The sequence below is a fragment of the Acanthaster planci genome, linkage group LG12 (assembly GCF_054643075.1).
Source record: "Acanthaster planci isolate LZ-2023a linkage group LG12, COTS_SCS, whole genome shotgun sequence".
NCBI classification, from domain to species: Eukaryota; Metazoa; Echinodermata; class Asteroidea; order Valvatida; family Acanthasteridae; genus Acanthaster; species Acanthaster planci.
The window spans coordinates 14,080,708-14,105,205 of NC_141788.1; the positions used below are offsets into that span (position 1 = coordinate 14,080,708).

Sequence of the window (24,498 nt, forward strand, 5' to 3'; positions counted from 1 at the left end):
AGGGCTACCAACTCATTGCAGGATTCTACTTTACCGTGTATTTACATAAATTTGCATAGGGACGACTCATGAAAAGCAGAATGTCTGACATCAAGGCGTTCTAAAGTTTCGCGCCGTACGACAGCAGCAGTCGATGTTTTGACGTCCGGGGCTGGGGAAGTCCGACTTGAATAAAGGTTATAAACGTGGCTCTGGAAGAATTTTTCAGAGGTAAGTAAAGTCTTCTTAAACGCAGGGGAAGCTTTCACGAAGACTTATCTTCTCTCAAGAACCATTTTTCCACGGGAGAGTGCATGGTAAATCCCCAGGCAGTTGTGTATAAAAGAAAAAAAGTTCGGGGTGTGTAGTCGCTCATGAACCGCAAGCTGACTACTGAAAGTATAAAAAAGACTAATGTATTCCTGACGGCTAAAGTTACATCCAAGGCAAATTCTATACCTGTTTATCTGAATATTGATGTGAAAGCTGACTAACCTTCCCAGCCACGAGAAGAAAAAAACGGCAAGAAGATTATGTCAGTGGTAAAGAACAGCTCGAAGCCAATTCTTAAAATGCAGCGAACATTAAGTTGACAGTAGGAACAGCTCAAAGGGGGCTTCAAACGCAGCTGTCTGCATTTAATAATGTAGAAGTTTGTATCGTCTAGAGCGCCCCTAAAATAAGATGGTCATCAACTCCATGCATCCGCATATCCAAAACCTTTGAGTATTCGGAGATCGAAACTTTACATTTCTTGCTCAACATCCCAACCTTCAAAACTCGGACCTCTGCCACCCAAATTCCGAAGATGCCTTTCTTGGGATGAATAACAACTGCAATGGTAATATCTACACTGATCTGGACGGTCAACAAATCAGTGCTACATTACTGTCCAATATATTCATACATATTCCGACATTTTTCTGCGTGGCCACAGACGGTCACTTGGTCTGAGCAATAATGTGACGGAATTCATCTCCCGACGGATGCAACAACAGAGCAATGTGCGACTGGTGGTACAGAAGGTGTCAACCAACTGTCCGTCATCGAATTATCCACAATTTACCCCTCGTACAGCATCAGACATCTGTCAGAGTGGGACAGAGGCTTTGCGTGGTAGCCATCTTGCAGGACAGAACTTTTGTTCTATACCTACGTAGCACGGGTGCCTATAGGTCCTATAACACTGTTGCCTAAGACCTAATACCAGTATCTAGTGAACAGAACACTATAGTGTCTGCATGGGGCCTAAAGAATGGTGCTTTGGGTCTAAGAAACACTTAATGCAGCCCCACGGTTTTGACGCCCTGTAAACTGCGTTGAAGCCATAATAAAGCAATGACATGACGAGGCAATGTGAAAAATCTCCATTTGACAAATTCTACACAAAAGGACCGAAGGATTTATTGTACATTTGCAATGCCTGTTTCCATTCTTGTCAGTTTATGGCTTCCGCTTATGACTACTCCGTTGCGTCAATACTGCACCATTTACGACGTTATGGTCGTATAACAACACCATCGAGCACAGACAGCAATGGAGGCCTTCAAGACCATTTATAACCCATCCAGCATTACCATGCAGTTTTAAAACGTAATAAGTAATTGGTTGATTACTGGGCGTGTCCTTGTTGGAGCACCGTTTTCAACACTTAGTTTATAGCGCACCTAGGTTGATAGCGCATCTTTAAACTCCTTCACTGAAATCTTGTCAGAACGATACGGCAACGATAGGACACGTTTCTGAAATATCACATAAAAATTGCACACTCGAACTTCTCCTGGTACCCTTATTAATGGAGTACGAAGTCACGGCAAACACAGCAACGTATTGAGTACTTGAGAGCCCACTGGACATGTTAGGGAAAATCTGAACCAGCAACAATTACCCGTTGGGGTCGCGAGACGGGGGGGGGGAGAAAAATGAAAAAGAAAGTTGGAAAAGGAATGAAAATCACCAATTTGCTTTAAATTACCTCAGACTTGACCTGATTCCATCGTGAAAGGTTTTTCAGTTTGCTGCTGATTAGTGCTTTGCTCCCTCGGGTATACATATTAAACAGTCCTGCTCCCCTGAAAAAACTGGAAACGCCCATGCAACCCCTCCGGAATCAGAATAGCGTCAGATAAGTTGGGTAATTATTAATCGAACCAACGTACCAGCTGAAAAACCCCATCTCCTTATGGTATGGGACTAACGAGGTTGGTTCTGCAGGTCTTTTGCTCTGTGATTAATGGAATTACTTTTGCCATTAAAATGTAGTTCTATACCAGTAAAGCTCTATCCTTCTGTCTAAATGAATTTCAACACATTCTTGTTTTCAGCATCTGTAAATTCCTATTTTAATCCGTCGAAGCATCATTTTTCAACAGTTATGGTCATAGAATTTTGAACTAGCTATAGTTTCCTGTACATGATTAATGTAAGTCTGTTTCGGCATTCCTTGTCAAACAGTTGACAAAACGTGAGAAGACATTTTACATATTAATCCGGCAGTCAGAACAAGTCAAAAAACAGCAGTTTAGAGGATGTGGAAATATTCATCCTGGAAATAAAGGGAAAAATGTATATGGGACGGATTCTCCCCCAGCCCTTTCAGGGTTAAGAAGGAAGATTACAGATGGTGATCCGCGTAGACTCTATTACCGCCTGACGCACGCGCCGTATGCCGTTTTCTCAATTCGAAGCGAGCGGGCGTTGACGCATAATATTGTGAATCTGCCGTATTAGGTAACTAATACGGGTGATTCACAATACTGCGCTTCAAAGAGTTTGCGACGCATTGGCCAATCACAACGCGCAAAATGTATCAACCTTTTCCAAAGACGCATTGGGTCGATATATTTCATGCATTGCGATTGGCCAACGCGTTGCAAACGCTTGAAGGCGCACTATTGCGAAACGCCCGTATTGGCCAAAGAGTAATAATTTATTCAACGCTTGCGTAAACTACACGCGCACGAGCGTGGTGCCATGTTGGCTTTGGGGGCCTGTTTTTCACGCGGATCCGGGTCGCGATCAGTGATCTGAGGTTGGTTCACTAACACCAGACCCTGACTTGTGGATAGTGCGAACCAGCTTCAGATCGCTGATCGCGATCCAGATCCGCGTGAAACAAACAGGCTCTTTGTTTCCGGTAATTATTCACCGGAACGGTCAGACGCCTCAAAATATAACCTATTCGGAATCGGCCTGATATCAAAGATGGCAGACTGCCAAAAATAAGCAGTTAGGCCGCGTTGAAAGGCTGTTACGGACAGAGAATACAACGTATTTCTCAATTTCCTTGACTTCACGATACCCTAATCTTACGGATCATCGGTACAAACACACATGGGACAGATGCAGTTCGGTACATCACTTCTATCTACCTCCATGATCACTTTTATTTCTAGCTCGCACCACATTTCCCTCTAGTGCATGATACTAAGCGGATTTTGTCGTATCAACAGAAATTTGCACAGCAAATCTGAAACTTTGATCATATTTTCCTACCTTGATTGATTTCCGCGGAAAACTGTTTCAAGACGCTCACATGCAATTTGCGTTCGTGCGAAAAAGAAAACAAGCTTAATGCTTAACTGCAGATCACGTGTCAAATGAGAGCCAAGGCTGAGTAGTAAAGCAAAAAAAAAAGACTTTCACTTTTTTTGCAGCAGAGACAGAAAAAGGAATAGAACACAGCTTTCGGATTCGAGCGGCAAGTTCCAATGGTACTGGCTGGCTAGGTAGTGCGCAATTAATTCCGGAAACTGGGCCAATTCAATTATCACTCGGCTTGCTATTGATCATCCTGACCCCAATGGCGACGGGTGGAGCTTATCAACAAGTGATGTTCTCGGACTTTGCTCATGTCCTCAACGAGGATTAGATATGTCGGCCCCCGGATTCCTAAAAGCAGCGATCAATTAGCCCCAGACGATGCCGAGTGTCTGTCTCAGGCAGGAAAGAGGATTAGCTTTTTTTCCTTCGATTATTTGGAATGACAGGGTGCAAATGGCTGTCATTTGTAAAGCTTGAAGATACGACCTGTAGAGGCAACAAAGGATTAAAGGTTTGATGTTTTGACTTCGTGCTCAGTACCATTCACAGCTAAAACAACATTACCTACAGTGGACAAAGAATTTTGAAGTTTCCAAATTCCCCCAAAGTTCTGCAAATAGCATGAGTCCACTTGAAACACTGCAACCGAAAGAGACAACGGTTTTTGCATTACGCACGATTGACGCAAAGTTTCTTTTTGGTGACATGGTCCTTAGAGGTCTTCAAAACTCCACTCACAATAATACTATAGCCCATGTACTGATGACGTATCACTATGTTTACCGCAGTATCTGGTGGGATAGAATGGGTGTCTTCGTATGCCACGAGTATATAGAAATGGCGCACATACAAGTTTCATTTCTTCAAAAGAAAGTGAAAGGTGCAATACGTTTCAAGTTGTCGAGAATAATTCCCCCCTGAAGATTCAAAACCATAGTTACACAAAATATCTGCCCTCTTGAAATTGAGAAAAACCGTACTCATATGTTTATGATGGCAGTGTATATATACACTGATCACCACCACTCGGTCCTACCAATGCATTGATACCAACCAACACTGTGATACACCATCATTACACAGGGTTTGTTTATTCACATTAAGGGTGAGTGAACTAATTCAAAACCCATTGACAAAAGTGTAAAAGCAACAAAGTTCACGGCTCTATAATATGCTAACTGATATTATTGGAGTTTCTCAAACAAAAATTAAATTATTGTCCTATCCCTAGTATCCATTTCTTGTCATTTGGGGGTTTAGCCAGTGACATTTTCAATTATTCTCATTTTAAAACCAAAGTCAGGTTGGACAAATGATAGTTCCCAAACCTGCTCGCAGCCAAGTAGCTTCCCTCTGCTTTCTCGGACACTGCAGCTGAGGACAGTTTTACATCTGTAATTTTACCAACTCTGCCCTCGGATCAAAGCCCCTGAACCAAGGGTGTTGATCCTGGCCCATATTTCCACAATCCCTTTATTTCTTGGCCAAAGAATATCTTTTTTTTTTCAAAAGAAACTGTGGGGCACATTTTACGCTGACGAGCTCAGCAGAAATTATTACTTGAAATAGTGCACTGAACCCTTAACATAACCGACCTCATCGAGTCAGCAATTGCGACCTCTCACCAAAGGTCTGCGTCCCATCTTTCCGTCACCACGTCATATTATAACAAGTTGCAATTAAGGAAAATAACCCATGTCAAATCTTAACAAATAATATTTTAAATGATGGTTTATCCTATATGTACATCATCAAGACAGCTCTTTGAATTTGATTGAATACTTTCTGGAGAACGGCGCACGGATTTAATTTGGGGAAAAAGAGATGGCTACCAAATAACCGAAGAGCAGGAAGTGACACGAGAGATAAAGGGAAACATGACAATTTGGAGTTTTAGAAATGTATTAGTAGGACTTAATCACAATACAAGTAATTGGAACTGGTGATCATGTGGTTTTCGTAAATAAGTTGTGCATGGGGTAATAGGCCCATTAGTTTTTATTTACAGTTAAGTTTTTATTTAAAATATCATTGGTGTTGCAGAGTTTAGAAGCAGGCCTATATAAATTGCTTCATAGACATGAAGAATAGCACGTCGTTGGAAACCCGCAGGCCTATAGGGTCTGAACCTTCTGTCATAGATGAATTTTTGCCAACAAATGGCAGGTGGCTCGGAAACTACAACTAAGTCACATTGTGTCACAAAGTCTCGTGCTGTGAACATTAGACTACTACACATTAAATAGAGACACGATCCTCTACAATGGAGTAAATGTACACCAACAGTGGGAGATAGTTCTGCATAATTTTGGCCACCCATACAAATAGTACAGGCAATATTAGAGCGGTTTGTAAGCACAGAGATACTTGAACTTCACGTACTGGGACAATGGCAGACTTGTACCATTCAAACTGCTAGACACTTTACTATATTTCACCCAGTAGTTTCGGCGGGACCATATGTCAAGCCTTCATTACGGGGCAATTTAGGAGTCGAAACGCACAATACAGAGCAGTCAACCGGACGAGATGTGTGGCAAATGCCATCAAAACACCATTTGCATTGCAAATTGTGAAACTGAGGACCCTTAATTGGGATTAAACTGAATCATGCGACGCACCACACCCCGGGGAAACAGGCCGGGACACGCAGCTTAAACGCTCCCCCCGGTGCCGGGCATGAACGGTTCAGCGCTACATCATCGGAGCGTGTCCAGGCAAGAAAGCGCGAAGTGTCTCAACATTGCAATGTTGATCAAGTCGAGCGTTTCATGAGCTGGCTGGAACAAATCAAGCAGTCAATTCCAAGTCATAATTGCCTCCACTGGAAATAAATAAATGTTTGGTAAGCTGGTAATCTACCGTGAGACCCGGAGGAATTGATGGAATTCGTAAGTGAGCCGAATAAACATCAATGCCATTCTAAAACTTCCAGCAATCTCGCGATTACTCCTTCCCAAAACAAGAATTGATTCAAAATCAAGTCTTGAGTCAAGCCTCTAGGTCGAAAATTCACATGGCCGCGAGAGGAGGCATTATTTTCGGCAGAAGACAAACAAAAATCTTTGAAAATCTTTAAACACGGATAACGCACTACAGAACTTGGACACGTGGCAGCATGAGACCCATTACACATGCAAGAATTCTGCTTTTATGAATTAAGCACAACACTAATACGAGATTTTTGTCATTAGCCAGTAATTCTGGTTAAAAGGATAGCATTCTAAACTCCCTTCAGATACAACTTTGATTTTCTGACGAGTCTCACTTGCTCGCTCTTTCCCCCTCTATTTCAAGACTTCCTCATGAGTTCTTTGATATCATAGTTTTACTGCCTAAGGTCACCTTGTTCGTAAAGAATCCCTCTGACAAGGTGTTCCAGAAGAGGCAACCCAAAATGACTACTTCAATCAATGGCCTTCCCTCAAGAAAACCCGAAACACAATATTCACTTTTAGCCAAAGAGTCTAGTTACAAAGCTGGCATATTTGAGAGTGTAAGCAATACTTGAACATTATAAACCTCCAAAACTCTGGCATGAAAAGTCGAACCACGTGATAAAATACTGGGAAACAATCCCATATCACTGCAGTTCATTCTCTTTTGTAATACATCTCTGTGTCGAAGCTTCTGCTGCAGCGATGTAAAATCGATAATTATAGTTGTGTCGAAATACTGCCTGAAAGAAAAGCATTTCCCTCCTTATACGCTCGAATTGAAGGCACTTGAGTAAGAGTAATTTATTTGAGAGCGACTACCAGCAGTTCTAATTGATAGAGGCGGGGACGTGGCCGGCGCGATTAAAAAGGCGGCACAAAGCCAGACCGAGGCCTATCTTCGAGGCGGCAGGGGAGGGAAGGTTAATAAACTGTAGGGAGGCAGAGAAGTAACCAAGGACGACCAAGGAATATCTTATGACCGTGGCTGTGAGCTGCACTGGAGCGTGGCGCGGTTCAAGGAAGGTTGCAGCGAAGATGAAAAGCAACGGGAGCCACATTAGCAAAATCTATAGATTAATTCAAAGCAAGGGTGGGCAGTGTATAAAGCGAGAAGCTCTCCTCGTGAACAATAGTTTTGTGGGCATCATACCACATGGCCAGAGTACTGCAAAATCACAGTATTTGTGAGTGAAAGCTGTGAAATTCCAAGCCAAAAGAATCATCGCGAACAAAGATTGCACACAACCGACACTCGACGCTTACCTTGTCCTGAGGGCAGGAGTGAACGTTGACGTGATGGAAACAACAGTTGTATTGATCAGCATTTGACTTATCAGGGCAGCGGGTGCTTTCGCACCATCGTCTCGCCTCCGAGCCCGTCCTGTTGGCGGGAAAAAGGAAATGCACAGACCGATTGTATAACAGTCATGGCGAAGAATATCAAAGGGAAGCATGAATCAAAACGAAAAATATTTAAAGCTCTCGTAAATCTTCTTTGATAACAACAATGTGGAGTATACATGTATTTCCTTATAGCAAAAGCAATGACAAATTTCAATCCACTTCCTATGTCATCTCTGTATTGTCAATGCAGATTAATAAAGCGGATTAATCATTCCCTTTGGCGTGTAAAAATCACATTGCAATAGGAGTATTGAGGACTACTGGGTTATTAAAATGCCCTTATAAGAACAGCTCGATGAATATGTTTCATACACCACTCCCTCTAAATACATATTAGTAGATTAAACTTGACATTTACAATATCCCACTTTCGAAATGTTTATCGTTACGTCAACAATGAATGTGCTTCTAGCAATTCCTGTGCGGCTGACTCCTCTACCAATTCAAGTATATTTATATCCACAAATAGAACAAGGTGTATATTTCACTGAAAAAATAAAATACAACTGAATTCGGCAGGACTCTATACATTTTTTTCTAACGTGGACATGTATTCACCGAAAAAAGTAAACGATTATTGGACAAGTGGTACAGGCGAGTCTTGCCAACTGGCGACCCAATAAAAGCCGTTAAGCATCAAAGAAAGACCAGCTCTTTATAGGCACACCCGACGACCAGAACGGGGGGGGTTCCAAGTTGCAGCTTTGTATCCGTCTCCAGCTTAGCCTATTTTTTTATCCTGACTTTGAAATCTTAAACGCAAGAAGAAGAAGTAACGATACGCCATAAAGAACATCCAACGGAATGATTCCGACCCAAATGGGAATTTTCTCAGTTTAGTTCGAAATGCTTTTAAGCGATTTCTACGTCAGAGACAACAGGGCGCGTTCAATGCCTCAAGGCGCCTTTCCATATACGCATCAACACTTGCGCCGAGCGTTTTGCATCAGTAATCCGTTTTGCATCCGGGGTGCAATGTTAAAGGAATCGATGTTTGTGTCAGTGAAAGTGAAACGCATGAACGCATCGTGTACGCAACGCACCAAAAACGTACAGAATTATGGGAAAGGCGCCTTCACCCAACAAACGGGCATTGCCAAGTTCAGATCACATGCGACGTGCATGGGATGTGACAACCTAGTTCTCATGGGTTACAATCTTGCCGTGCCATGTTGGTTCCCACTTTGCCTTGCCCGATCTAACCCCTGGTATTGTATAATTTAAATACACTGTATACCACTATGGGTGCGTTCGATTAGCTTCCCTGAGGCTAATCGAACGCTGCAATGTATTCGCCAAGGCATTCTGGGAAAAGGGTCAAGTCCCCACCACGTCCCATCATGCCCATGCTCGAACAGTCCATCCGTGACGTCATTACACTCGGGCAGCCTCAAGAGACCCGCTCGCCAGCAGAGGTAGTGGTGGCTGACACCAGAGCGGGCACGAAGATCACGTGATGGCCAAACGAACGCTCTCGTGTAAGTGTGAATTACACGTCTGAGCTAATCGAACGCACCCATTTGAGAGATTTAAATGGGGCCTTTAGTCGGTGTCTTTACGCGCGACGCAGATTTATGCGCGCACGACGTGAAGGAGAATATAGGGGCGCGAGCGTGTGGCTTTTGACATACGCGTGCGATTCACTTTACGTTTACGTACATTCATCCTGGATAGCCAGTCAACGTCATTTCGAATTCTACACGACCAGGGGCTAGTAAAGGAACGCGCACACAGCCCATAAAGTCGAAGTTGGGGATGTGATACGGTACCACCACAGTTATGGCTTCCTCTTGGATAAGTCCACCTCATGAGGGTGCAGTGTCCCAATTCAAGGAAAATTCTCCGCCAGGCGAAGGCGCAAAAAAAGAACCCCTACAGATTCTTTCGAAAAGAGGGGTCTGTTCGGGCCAAGAAATGGTGGGATTGTGCCAGTATGGCCCGGGATCATCTCTGTAGATTCAGGGGCACCCATCTGGGGGCAATGCAGACAAAAATGTGATTGAAAATTTGTCAGAAGAGGGATGTCATTTGAAAAATGGCCGCTGAGGAGACTTGGGAACATTGACTTTTTGGGGGTTGAGTTTGTTTTTGAGGATAATTAAAAAATTTCATCGGTTAACCTATTAAAAACTGAAAATCAAATGAAATCTGGAGGACCAAACAACACATTGTTTTTTGTTTGAGAGGCCTCAGGGACTTCAGTTACCTGCCATGGGGCTCCAAACTTGGTTGATTTTTGCGCTATTTTCAATGGAGCTTGAATTGGTTCAGTGCACCCATGAGAGACACAATAAGCCAATAGACCTACAACATAATGACGTAATGCAGTGTTTATCGCGGTGCATTGTGGGTGAAAGGTGGCGATGTTGCAGGAACGCGTGCGTACACGTTATGTGTATTAACGTGTACTATATTGCGTGTGAATCGAGAAAAAAATTTAAATCCCGATTATAGCCAGAAATGGTCCTTGTGAACTGCTGTGTTCCATTGTGTTTATCAAGCACTCAACAAATGCCAGAGCTGCGGTTTTTTTAACTTCCAAGGGACCGCAAAAGGCGACAGATTTGGACAAGTTCCGTGAGAAATAAGGCCATCAAAGCGAGGTCCAAGTGGACCAACCTCTGTATGCAGTCTACATTTTGTAGGCGGAGACAAAACTTACGATGTACCAGATCCAACGATTTTCCCGTGGACAAGTGAGTGGGAGGAGGTTGTTTCCCGGCAAAATGAACAACGAAGAAGCTTTCCCGCTACTGCAAACCTACAACCACTGCCAATCTTGCAGCCAAACCAAGCTTCAAGTTCGAGTTCAATATGCAAGCGAGCGGCGGCGAACAACCAGGACCAGTACAAAAGCAGGCTTGTCTCCCGACATGCCCGAGTGTATGCAGGTAGGCCCTATGCATGCTTGGGCTAGCATGCTAACCTTGCTAAGTTAAGTTCATCAGCGTTCACAGATGAAATGGAAAAATAGGCAAAGATTTCCATAAGAAGTTAGGCAGTTCTCCTCTGTTGTACCAGTAAAATCATGAGAAAGAGTTTCGTGTATGAAGTTCCCAAATCATGTCTGAAGAGAAAGGCAGCTTCTTCTTGTTCATTTTGCCGGGAAACCTCCTCCCACTCACCTGTCCACGGGAAAAGCGTTGGATCCGGTACATGGTAAGTCTTGTCTCCGCCTACAAAATGTAGACTGCATACAGAGGTTGGTCCACTTGGACCTCGCTTTGATGGCCTTATTTTTCACGGAACTTATCCAAATCTGTCGCCTTTTGCGGTCCCTTGGAAGTTAAAAAAACCGCAGCTCTGGCGTTTGTTGAGTGCTTGATAAACACAGTGGAACACAGCAGTTCACGTGGACCATTTCGGACGATAATCGGGTATTTTTTATTTTTTTCGTGTGAGGTCGATACACACGCAATACATTACACATAACGTGTCACGTTGATGCGCTCCTGCAACATCCCCACCTTTCACCCACAATGCACCGCGGTAAACACTGCATTACGTCATTATGTTGTAGGACTATTTAGTATTCCAACAGCGCACGCCCAGACTGAAGCGCGTCTAAGGTCATTCGGGAACAGCAGCACTAGTGCGACTGTCTGCCCGACCAACACAACCATACGCCGACGCACGCGCGTGCCGGGAAAGACCTTGCCCCTTTGAAATACCGAACTGGCTCATTATTCTGTTGCTTTTCAAAGCAAACCCCGAATGTTGCTAGTATAAAATGGTCAGTATCAAGAACGACTTCCACATTTTTTTGTATACTAGAGGAATATTTCAATGTAAAGGGTAGATAGGATTGCTAGACGCACTTATTTTGAGACACATTCTGAATCGCCCGGTCATGTACGCACAGACAATCGAGACTGAGACCTTCAGTTTTCCGCCGGCCTTAGATCAAAGCAAACACGGTATCCCGGCAATTAAACATTTCTGTACGACCGTAGAAGGTTCACAGGGATGCGTAAATACACGGTGCAATTAATAATATAAAAGCTCCGCGGAAATTAAGGTGCATTAGTCATAGCCATTAATACAATAAGAAAGGACAAAATAGCAAACTAGATCAGACTTTGGAAGGTAGCGCTGTTTTGTTGTGAATAGGCCTACCTACACTCAATATTATTTGATTCTCAATTTATTATGCCACATTATATTTAGCTGAAGATTTATTCGGCACTATTAGTCGGTAGTTTAGGCTCAACTTCACTCATGCTTCGCACGACAGGCCCTACAACAGGAATGTTTCCTCAACATTCACTCCGTGGGAAAAACACAATTTAGTAGCGTTTTTAGGCGGGACGGAGTTGATGGATTTTTCCCGTGTAACGCAGCGTAGCGTCAACCATCATTCATTTTTCCAACGACAAACACGAACGACAGCGATGTCTCAGCATAGCTGTATGGTCTCAGCTCCCAAAGGGTGCTAACCAAATCCGCCTTTTCGGAGAAGCGCAAGACATTCGAGTAAACGTCCCTGCCAGTCTGCTTGGGCGCGAGTTTATCAGCAATCTCATTACACGAGCGACCATAAAGATGGAGCTCGCCCAACAAGATGGGGCTGTATGTTTACTGGTGCACTTTTCAAACGCGCACATGAAACAGAAGGACAAAATGAAAGAGGACGCTTGATAAAGAAAGAAATTGGGTGTTACCATCCTTGCTGAGCAGTGGCGTGTCCAGATTTTGAGTGGGAGGGGATTAACTACTTGTTTCTGAAAAGACTGTGCATGATATTCATCCGTAAGAGAATTCTCCCACAACCGAGGCAGTGTTAGCGCTTTCAATTCTTGAAAAAAAGAAAAAAAGAAAAAAAAAGGGCAACATATCCCCTGGAGTGGGGAAAGTTTACCACCTTGCCCCCTGCTCCTGATCAACCATGTGATGCCGAAAAAAGAGTACAGCGCATACATGCTACTATCAGATGGAAAAGGTCCACCTTTGCTTGCGGCAGGAAACTAATTTTTGTCAGTTTGGTTCAATTTCCAGGCCTTTTCAATATCCAAAAAACTTACAAGGTTTCTGACATCGCTCAAGGCAATCGACGAAAACGGTGTCTGCCCAGCCTCGTTGGTCGATGGAACGTTCACCTCAGTAGAAAATGTTTTCAATCATTTATTGCATTTTTCCCAGCAGAGTTAAAAACCAGAAAATCACAAAACCCTTACCTGTGCTAGATTGCTTCAACCATGCATGAGTTTGCTTCAAGGAAAAAGGGAGTATCCGAGAGCAGTAAATACGGGGAGCAGTTAGAATAGTACATTGAGTTTTAATTAGGTCCTGTGTTTACACCGATGAAAGACTTATAAAAAGGGAGAAATCTTAAAAAAGAAAACATAATGCCATTTTCCATCAGAAACCTGAACAGTAAGGGCTCTTGCAGTACTATTTTTCAATGTTTCCCTTTTGACCTTATGTTCAATCTATGTTCTATATTTCTGAGGGCATTTATGTGTATATTGTATTTCACACCAATGCAACTTTGCATATTGGTGATCAAAAATGTGATGTCATTTCATCCTCGGCGGTAAATCAATGTCACAACATTTCTAGTTTGAAGATGTGACAAAATTTGGTAGATTTTTGCTGTCTCCGAAATTCGTCTTTGTTTATCTGTTCTTGCTCAACTATACGACAGTAGGCTACGTTCCCAAATAAAGCTTAAGTCATGCACCCTTTAAGAATCAAACTGGCTTCTATCCAAAGGCCCACATGTCTCTTGGGTGCAATTTGTGTAATGTGTGAATTTGTGTTGGAATAAACAGGTAGGGACATCCACTCTCTTTCGAATATTGCGCAGCTTTTTTTTCTGTGAGGTCTGCATTGGCGAAGCAAGAACGCTTTAGAAGAAAAGGATTTTAAAAAAAAACGCCTAAAGAAAAGCTAGCTTTTGGGATCGAGTCTGCTGGTGACATTCTGAAAGGTTCTGCTCTTGACTGAATAGCCCCAAGTGACAATTGCCAAACATCATTTCGTGAATCCAAACCAAGGAAAAATTACTGCATCATGAAAAATGTCGCAACGTGCTTTTCTCCCCGAACTTCCCCAAAGATAGCCGGCAATCATTCTTTCTGAATTTCTCATATCTCGAGACATGTCTCTTCGCACCTTGGACTTGTTCAAGCCACGTTTATTTCCCCGTAAAAAAGCCGATAAGGAACACTGAGAGCGAACTATTCTCGTTAATTATTGCGGCCATTCTCGGCTTGATTGGGGGACATTCCAAGCAGTCGAGCGCAACAGACGGTTTACACAAAACCCGCTCGTCCTGCGCAGACGTTTCCGAGCAAAAATAAATACACACTGGGTCCCCTAGCTTACGTGTGCAGCTGGCAATAAATATGCCAGCCACCGTGTTTGAGATGTCCGCAAGGAGCGAAATTTATACCTCTTTCCTTTCCTTTAGTTTTTCGGAGATTTGTTTGGCCCATTTTTCATGAAGTGCGGACAGTACCCCGACTCAATGAAATTGGACGGCAGAAAAACACAACAGCGACTGCAAAAACAACAGCGCAGCGCGCTGACACGCGAACACTTGGCAACAGCGAGACAACTCATAGGGATCCACGTTTCTAGAGACTGAGCATGCACGAGAGAGTCGCGCATACAGAAAAAAACCGCTTTGAATTTTAACTTCATCTAACGACTTTTAAGTATCAAAGTGCCTTCAATTTTTTTAGAAAATGATACAGAAGAACTGGACAGAGAAGCATGGTTCGTGTAAAAACAACCGGAAAGATCCACCCGAAACCAAACCTCGCCAAATGAACACGGCTTTCTCTTATCGGCGTGGATTCTTTCAACGTAGCAATCACTCCCCTACTGCGAATTCACCTGCGCATGTGGACTAAAAACTTGAGAAATGGCGGCAGTGAAGGTGGCATTTTAGGGTCGTGGTTAACGTTATAACTCATGTTCGCACCAAAAGCACAACAATCATCAAGGGCGGACCAGAGCCGAATTCCTGGAGCCCAAAATATCAATGCACTCACATGGTCTTTGGAAGGCGTGGGGCTATCATTTTACACACCTTAGGAAGGAAAAGAAATTAGTACATCCTTTATCTCATAACCCTTTTTATACAACCCCCGGACCAATTGCTGCCTTTTTTTTTCGTTTACCCCTCCCAATTCGCCATTGCAATCATTAAATAAGATGCGAGGCTGAGCATTACAAACAATATACGACATATCATGAGCTACTCCATCCCAGTACTAATTCTTCTACTTACTTCAGTTTGAGGTCGGGATGGAAAACTGGTTTGTATTCCACCGCGTAAGACGTGTCGTTCCTCACCGCCCAGTCGAAGAAGGAGTCCGCCACTTGAATCGTGAAATTCACCACAAAGTTGTCTGCACTCCGGACTTCGAGGGGCGGGTCCGCCAACCACGCCATCGTCAGACCTGTAGATGCAGAATTGGATGGGAACTCAATTATTTGGCGGTAAATTTCTAAACTGTAACCATTAAAAGCACAGAAGTTTTGGGCAACCAAATGAGACTTAGTGACATTGATTACCTGAGACATTAGCTTGCAAAAATTAAGTATATCAATGGCCAATACTCACGAGACGATCATTTTAGATTGTACTTCTTGATTTCATTTCATTTGATTTCATTTCTAGTGAATACCATTTTACGCTCCATCCATTATATTAATTTTACACAATTGAGTATTGACCTATCGCTATTTGTGAGTTAGCCATGTCCCGTAGAACAACCCTATGGAATTTTGTACATTGTGTTTTGTTTGTCCCCATTTTGCACGTCCCGCGTTCATTTTGTATTGGACAATATTTCACAAACTGCGTCGACGCGATTGTCTGCTTCGTCTCGTTTTCAAAAATATGTGTCCTTTTGTCTTTCATTTAGATTTATTTAACGCAGTAGAGTTAACCTACTGTTTACTCTTTAAACTACGGAAAGAGATTTAAAACATATTTGAAAAATATGATCCGTTGTAATTGTGAAACAGTCAATCCTGCACAGCAATCAACAGGGGCAAGTATTTCCAATCAACTCTGACAATGTTTAATTTAGCGAATGGAATATGGCGAATATTTATAAATGAATTATGTCAAACACCAGCCTTAAAAATGTCTGATGCATATTAATTGCTTTAAAAAAAGCTTAGCAAAATTTTGCTGAAAAGAGCAATGCGATTTTTTACATGTATAATTAATAATTTGTCGTGATAATATTTTAAATAATTAGCCATGAACTGTTAATGGAATTAGTTGAATCTGCATTAGTCACGTATTATACAAGTTGTGCTTAATAAATTACATTGGGAAGACAGGTTTCCAGAATGTCATCATAGTGGTGGCATCTGATTTCGATTCACTCTCACGATAAATCAAAGTCTATACTGTGCCACTATCCCGAACATTCTTCATGTGGCTTCTGGTTGACGGGAAACTCTACTCAACAGCTCATTTCACTAATGTAGTCGGCTGTCACACTTCCCCTCGGCACGCTAGAGAACGATCGTGTACCTTTCGTGCCCTGCTGAAGGTCGCACAGATTTCTTTATATGTTACCACCAGGGTGCCTGGTAGGCCATTGCTCTACGGGTAGGCCTGCATGGCCCGCATCATGAGGCCGAAATTTCGAGTGTCATCGGCGACCACGCACGCTTGAATTTGCACACACTCCTCAACAGAGAATTCTCTTTAAACACCTTAGACATATTTTGTCTTGCTTCTTGGTTTATGCCAAAAAGTCAAGCTGAATTTAACTATACACTTCACAGGCACTAGCCTGTTTCTTGTAGAGCACCTTAATGACAAATCTCTCCCAGTTCGTTGCGTTGAATGTATGTTTGTTTGATCCCAATCTACTTCAAACCCAGTTCAGACTGGCGTGCCGGAGTCGCGCCGAACCACATTTGAATATTGCACATAAATGAATTATCCCCGCACAGGACGTCGAAGGATCGATTTTTTCAGTCGGTGGGAACGACTTTGGAACACTTAGTTTCAGTCGTAACTTTTTTCCCTTAAAACCGAGCGCAGTGCAAATTTCTGGAAATGTATGGTAATTGGGAAATTTGACCTTTAGCATGTCACGATTCATCGGCAGCCTTGGTGTCCTAAGGTTGATGTAATTGTGTATGATTTCCAGTGAGAAAGAAATTGACCAATGTAACTAGCTGGTGAGCCTATTCACGGTGGAACCAATTGAATGATATATGCCCAGCCTTTCCCCCTTCACACTAATCTTATTCATTGTTTCATCAAGATTCCCTTAAGTTTGCTTGCTGTTGTTCGTGTTTCTTGCGCATATGGGTAATTCCAGAAATTAGGGGTCCAAAAGTGTGACTTTTTGTGTCCCTGTTACATCTGACCTTTGATATTTGACATGGAAATGTCACCGGAATTGATTTCAAACTATTACTGTTTGTTTGGCAGGTAATTTGCATTAATTTAGCATCTTGGAAATTAGAAAACGTGTTCTGAACTTACAAAATCGTATGTCAGATGTGACCCCTAATTTCTAAAATTATCCATTATATCAACGAAATTTCTTCATGAAGCAAGTTTTGATCATTATGGCCTTTGCACTGCTGGTAGGCTTCATGCTTATGTCCATCATTTTACCAACTGTTATCAAAATAAAAGTACTGTTCCATCAATATGGTGAAAAACTGTAGCGAGAAATAACGCAGCAAGAAGCGAGTTGTCAGCGTAAATATTTAAATCGAGTGCCGTGCGCAGTTTGAATTAAACAAGCTTCAATTAAACACGCCTGTATCTATTTGGATCGATTCAAGTCGATCTACATACTTATACGTTGTCCCGGCTACTTCAAAACTTTATCATTCGAATTACCGATTATGACATGCAATTTCGTCAAAAACCTTTGACGTCTTTGAACATCTTGTTGAGGAAGTTAAGTTCATTCCAACTGTTGCTGAATGGCAGGGTACCGTGCACGATATGGGGCCGATGGGTACCCCCCACATGTCCAATCCCCATACACACTCTAGACTATTGTTACCTAACACATCCCCCTTAGAAGTCTGTAAAGAATTCCTGAGATTCCGATCAAACAATGAGCAACACAAAGGCGGGAGGGGGGTTCTCTCCGCCCCATATCTTGCATCATATGAATGGCAGAATTCAGACATATGGGACGGAGGGGTACCCCCACACGCCCAATCCCTATACACACCCCAGACTATTGTTGCCTAACACATATACCCAGCAAGAAATGAGACCCAGGGGTACCCCCCCCAACATGTCCAATCCCTATACACATTCCAGACCATTGTTACTTAACACATCCCCCCCCCAACTTGTCTGAAAGGAATTCCCCAGATTCCTGCGAGACAATTACCAACACAAAGGTGGGGGTGCTCTCCGTCTCATATCCTGCGTCAAATGTCCTAAGATGGCAAACTTTCGAAATTAGCCTGTTTATTACGCAAGCAATTATAGTTCTTACCATTGAAGTGCTTAACCAATTCATCGCGACGAAAACATCGATATTTTACGGTGATCGACGGATCGGTCAGGTTCATTTCCCAGCATTTAAAAATTTCAGGGCTTTGAAAAGTAGTCGAGCAATTCTATCCGAGACAAACAAAACCATTCTTAGAAAATCACAGCCTTACGGCAATGATTTTTTGACGGGTCATGACGTCAAAACTTGGTCTGGATCGTTTCCAGAGTTTCATAACATAACTCCCCTCTTGTTGGTGGTAATGTACAGCGCGTACGATTAAATTCAAATGAGACAGTGTTGGGTTTTATGAACCCTGGAACAATAACAACATATTTTACAATGTACATGTATTGTTACTTCCAAATAAAAAAGATATGGCTTTTGGAGAGATATACATTTTGACATGACAGCGATTAATTTCCGTGGAACAGAATCGTTCCCTAGCGTCCTTTGAAATCGTATTACTATACAAACTCGCACTTATAAAAAAAATAGTTTTTAGTGCAGCGTTCTTGTTCGTGGCAAATGCAAGCGCAAGCTTGATTACAAGAACGTGGAGGAACAGGGGAAATGTCACAGTTGGATGGAACCGTTTGTGAATTGACCCATGGCTTGTGGTGGGCATTCTCGTATTCATGGCGCCGCAGAGTTAGTTTTGTTCAACCTTCCTACCTATGGTTTCCACTTCAGTGATCGAATCAATCAGATGTCGATCAGAATTCAGTCAAGATTCCTTTAGCAAGCCCCCCCCCCAAGAATTAAAAGTCTGGTCGTTGGGCTTAAACGGAGACACCGCAACAATGCTTTGTGGTTGGCCTGAGGTTGACTGGTGGTTGGGTGGTTGCCCAGTGACTTATCCTGCGGGAGGATCACATATGCAGCAAGGTATGAGACGGAGAGAACCCCCCTGCTTTGTGTTGGTCATTGTCTCGCGGGAATCTGGGGAATTCCTTTCAGACATCTTGGGGGATGTGTTAAGTAAAAATAGTCTGGAATGTGTACAGGGATTGGATATGTTGGGGGGGGTACCCTCGGTCTCATTTCTTGCTGGGTATAGGGAGGATGGAGGTTGGGGCAAGCTGTTCCTCATGGAGACTTGTTTGCAATCTTAAAACTTTTTTAACAATGTTAACGTATTCATAAAAAGGTTTTCACTTCACGTTTCATGCTTCATCTTATCATGCTTCCAACATTCAAAATCAAAAATTGATGCCTGCTTTTAAATTTCAATCAAGAGAATTGTCCAAATTTGGAGAGTAAAGGAAAAATATCAGGGAAAATAGAGAAAATATTTCTCGCTAAGTCGTCAAACGAGTAGCAATGCTCTTGGACATCTTGAGTTAGGTTTATACCCAGAAGCAAAACCAAACATGAAAGACCTGCGCGTGTGTAGGGGAAAAAGACCGGAGTGACATTCAACATTCCAAAGAAACCCTAACTACGGTGTTTTCATAACCCTGCATTCTCCTACTTTGCCTATGACTCTGTTGACACTCAAGGGGGTTATTTTTAGCGTCGTGGAAGCCTTCCATCAGACCCTTCACATAAAATAATGCAAGAAAGTTGGGTCAGATAAAATATCACACGCATCTGAAAACTGCAACATGTGCATAACTCGCTGGATCGATGTTTGTCGAAATGAAAACAACTGTCACAGTGGACAAGAGACAGCCACGAGACGCCACGTGCAGCCTTCACGGTGTGGGTACGGTCATGGACTAGGCAGTTGAACATTGACAGCCACTCGCTGGATCAGAGAACGGCCAATCAGGCAATGGTTTTTTTTTCTGTTGTACATGTACTTACCAGGTTTCGATCCAGAGTTTTCTTAGCTTTCAGAATACAAAACGGAATCAACACTGAAGTGTTCATAGTCTTGGGTTTGTCGACGACTTAAAAATTAACATGATATTTTGTTTAAGAATAATTGCAGATCGTTGACGGTAATATTACCGAGTCACATCAGCTCATATTATCTACATGTACATGTATAATGTCGACTGAACTTCACACAGTACAAAGAGAAAGGCAAGGACCCGTGTTGAATGCCACGATTGAAACTAGATCGGTGCCGACAGATTGCGCTGCTACTCAAGTCGAATTTAATCTGCATGGAGCTATCTGGGTCCTGTCACTTACAGATCACACAACACTCCTCAATCTAAGAAATGAAATTTTTCCATGGTAGGTGAGATATGCTTTGCATTACACATGGAAAGCCCGGTATTTCCCTGGGCACTTTTTTCCCTAAATCGTTTCAGCCATGTACGTCCAAATGAATCGCGACCAGTTGACTACTACACTTTTTCCCAAAGGTAGTTTTAACTCAAGTAAAGATTTTGAGGTTTGTTAGTTCCTTTACCATTGTTTAAGCAAAATGAAAGGTTACGGGTGAAACTTACAGGTGAAGGTCAACTTCTCATTTATTATCGACTTAACAAGGCAGAGACGTAACATTTAAATCAGACACAATTATTTCAATTATTTGAATTTTAAGGCTAATCCCCGACTACCAGCATTTTGTTCTGTCACCAGAGCAAAAAGGTAGGTCAATAAAAATCTGATACTTCACTCTCCAATAGATAATGTGAAACTGAAGTGTAAGCTTAGCTCAAAATGGCTCTACATCCGCCTTGGAAGGTCTCAGCTGGAAATGTAACGGGAGCCGCATACGGACCAAAACCCAACTGAACCCTTCATTAATCGGGCCTTTAAAACGGCAATTCAGGGGAATGTATTTGTAGAACGTGTGGAATGGGGAGGTTGCAATATCCATCGTGTTGGTATAGGCCTACAGTATATACAGTCAAAGAAAAGCATGCCGTGATCCAAACTCTTGGAGTGCGGTCGGTATACCTCCCCTTTCTCTCATCATCGACCATGGATGTTATATGTCAAACTCTCATTTTGCACTTCATGACTATTACATCCCCAACATTACCGGTCAAGACACCATTATCTGCATGACTCCCTTTTACGAGCCCATCTTTTGCTACACGGCTCGACTGAATCAACTGGCTGATTATTCAAGGCTTGAAAACCTCATGGGGATTCAACCATCATCATGGGAAATGGAAAAAAAATCCATTACCTTAAATTAACGACTGAGAGAGGTATACTTTGGGAAATGCAATTGAATCAGAAGGGGGAATGCTGGTATGTGTTTACTCGAACAACAAATGCCAAGGAATCGTAATTTTCCAACGGTAAACCCTATTGAGTCCACGTATATTTCCCTGTCGGCACAAGGGTTCGATTCAGCAGCGTCTATACCAGCGCAATTCTGCAATGTATTTTTAAAGTTCTGATATTGAATGTCGATTCATACTTGGCACAAAAGCAAACACGAACGCTAATTATCTCATCATATCAAATATATGCGCTGCGAATTTGCAACAGTTGAACACATTTCAACTCAAACCAATTTCGCTGCAAATATCCCCTTTATTTATTGTAAGGGTTTTGTGCTCAAATTATGTATTAGTAATCCCTAAAATTTTCAGCTGTAAATATTTTGAGAAAAATGTTTCTTGGCCTATTGTCATGACCTGACAGAAGAACAAATCACCAAAGAACAGAAAATTTAAGAAAGCAAAATATCTAAATTTGAGAGATTTTGGTGCTGAAATAACTGTAATGCTGAGATCTCTTCATGGGACATCACTATTTTACTCATGAATATGTGAATTTAAATAAGCCTAAAAACACACACACCCTTGCTACTGAATACACTTAAGAATGACTCCTCCCCCCAAAAAAAACCCAGTAAATAAATAAAAATGGGTTGCATGCACCAATATGCATTTCTAGGGATTTTATTTTTTGAAAACAACAACAAATAGACCATTTAAACAAATTTCATCTTTATGCGTTCATCTCTGAGAATTTGTGAAAACTTTATGAAACCGATAGGGTTCGTGCATATTTAGACATTCTGGGCAAAGTATGCAACAGTACATCAGGGAAGCAGTCAAAGAGAACACGATTTCAACGCGTGAACCGTTACGTAGGCCTACGTTATCTGTGAGCTACATATTCCTGAAGCGCAGCGGGAAATCAGAAATGTATCATTCTACTCATAAACCCACAGGAAACAGATGGAAAGGTAAAATGAACCATGAGCCGAAGGCATCAGGACTAAAAGAAACCGACCAATAACAGGAATAACAGTTCACTGGTGACAGTTTCCACATGGAGGGACCAAACCTCACACGAGTCAAGTATACAAATATAAATACAGAATACCACTCAGAGGGTATACAAGTTAACAGAAAGAAAGGCAAACGGTGCGCACAATGTGCGGCGCGAGAGTTATTTGCGCGCGGGGACGAGTTATACCGCGCAAATTGGTTTCCAAATGCGATTAAGGGTAAGGTTTCCAGCGCATTTTTAGCCTGGAGGGCTTCTGGCGAGGTTGTCTCCTGCAACGTGTCACGCCGGGTGACGCAGCCCTGTCAAAGTTTACGTTCAACTTCGGTCAAGTCGCTGGCTGTCAGTGGAAGAGTATTCCCCTTCACTATGGCTTTAGCCTTGCGTGCATGAGAGTTGTTCATGCTCTGCGTAAATCTCTATACCTTAAGATCGTATGACAGGGGCTTCCTACTCGCACGGTACGCTGGTCCCAGGGCTTGTTCATGAACCATTCATATTATTACATATTTAATGGCCACAACACGTTGCATTTGGAGGAAGAAAAAACAGCATTAGAAAGTTACCGCTGTGGCAGGAATTATATAACGTGCAAGGCCCTGGCTACAGCGCCAGTAGCCACTTCCCAACGGGCTAGTTTGTCGCAGCCGCAGTTAGTTAACCTGGACTACGGCTTACCACAACTGTTTCATAGCTGCATATCTGGACACGTTCTCGAGCGATCAGACGTTTGCACCTCTACGGAAAACATGTTTTCTCTGATTTTATCTGTTCCAATAAATATGGAAGCATCCAAATCGAACGCAGTGTCATTTGTCTTCAGAGCTCAACTATATAACAAGCGTAAAAGGGCTTTTTTTCTGTTCATGCCAAGATGCGAATTCGGAACGTAGATTGAGTTATTCGGAAAAAAACAGAGAAAACGAGGGGAACCCTCGCCCTGTGTTCGTAGTGGATAAACCCTTGTGCTTGCCAAACAACGGCTACATGCACTGCTTGGCAGTTTCTGATCAGCTTGCTGACGACAACTCTCGTTGTGCCGTACCACCCACCTACCTTCCTCTCACTCCAAGCATAATGCTCCGGGGAACTTTACAAACATGAAAATCAAAGACGTGAGAGCGTCGAGAAAAAGCGAACATCGGGCGGGGATAAAATGTAGCTGGGCACCCCTCATGCCGACAAACATCACCTCCAAACACACTTCGATTGATCTGCGCACATTTTACTGAGGCACAAAGGTGGAAGTTAAGTGAAGGTTCTTGCGGCTGAATGGACCAGGGAAACACCCTTTGGGAATCAAGACATTGTTGTGATTACAATGTACCTCAAAGCGGCCGCTCATTATTTGCTACTTTTGTAAGCTTGATTTTCTTTCATTATCGGTATATTTACTGGCGAGATATAGCCCGGTCATATGCACTCAAGGGGGGGTGTACATTATATCCAAATTATTGCCACGAGTACTCCGATCTATCCAAACAGTGTTATTGACATCGGGAGTAACACGGGCGTTTCACAATAGTGCGCCGCCAAGAGTTTGCAACGTGTTGGCCAATCACAATGCTCGAAATCTGTCGACCCAGTGCGCGTTTGGGAAGGGTCGACAAATTCCGCGCGTTGTGATTGGCCAATGCGTTGCAAACTCTTGGAGGTGCGCTATTGTGAATCGCCCGTATTGGCCTCTCTGTTTGAAATGCAAAGCAGAATGCTCAACAGTTACGGTTGAAGCGGAAACCAAATGGTTGCGATTTAGTGCAGAATAAAACCAAAATACCGAGCGATTTTCAAGAAAAACAAAGTAAGAGTAACTCCAGAACTCATCCAGAATGACCCCAAAATTACGCCGACTTCGAAATCCGAGTGTATTCGTAAGTTATCCTTACGATATCCGCACGGTTGACACATTCGCAATGATTAGGCACATTGCATGATTCTAGACTGCTTAACGCCAAGCACACTTCTACTAAACTTGTAAGAACGCTGTAAGATTATCCAGAATTAGCTGCGAATACAACGGAAAAAACCAAGAG

At 42.7% G+C, this 24,498-nt stretch overlaps 1 protein-coding gene across 3 annotated transcripts in view; it reads right to left on the reverse strand.

Annotated features, from left to right (window-relative positions):
- Positions 1–24,498, reverse strand: part of LOC110987241 (atrial natriuretic peptide receptor 2-like) — a 114,156-nt gene that overhangs the window by 79,170 nt on the left and 10,488 nt on the right. For all 3 annotated transcript variants that reach the window (XM_087143700.1, XM_022249799.2, XM_022249800.2), the window contains exons 3-4: positions 15,103–15,274; positions 7,725–7,842 (exon numbers count right to left, since the gene is read on the reverse strand). In XM_087143700.1, coding sequence (XP_086999826.1) covers positions 7,725–7,842; positions 15,103–15,266 — 282 coding nt within the window. In that variant the 5' untranslated portion in view covers positions 15,267–15,274. The remainder of the gene's footprint in view (positions 1–7,724; positions 7,843–15,102; positions 15,275–24,498) is intronic.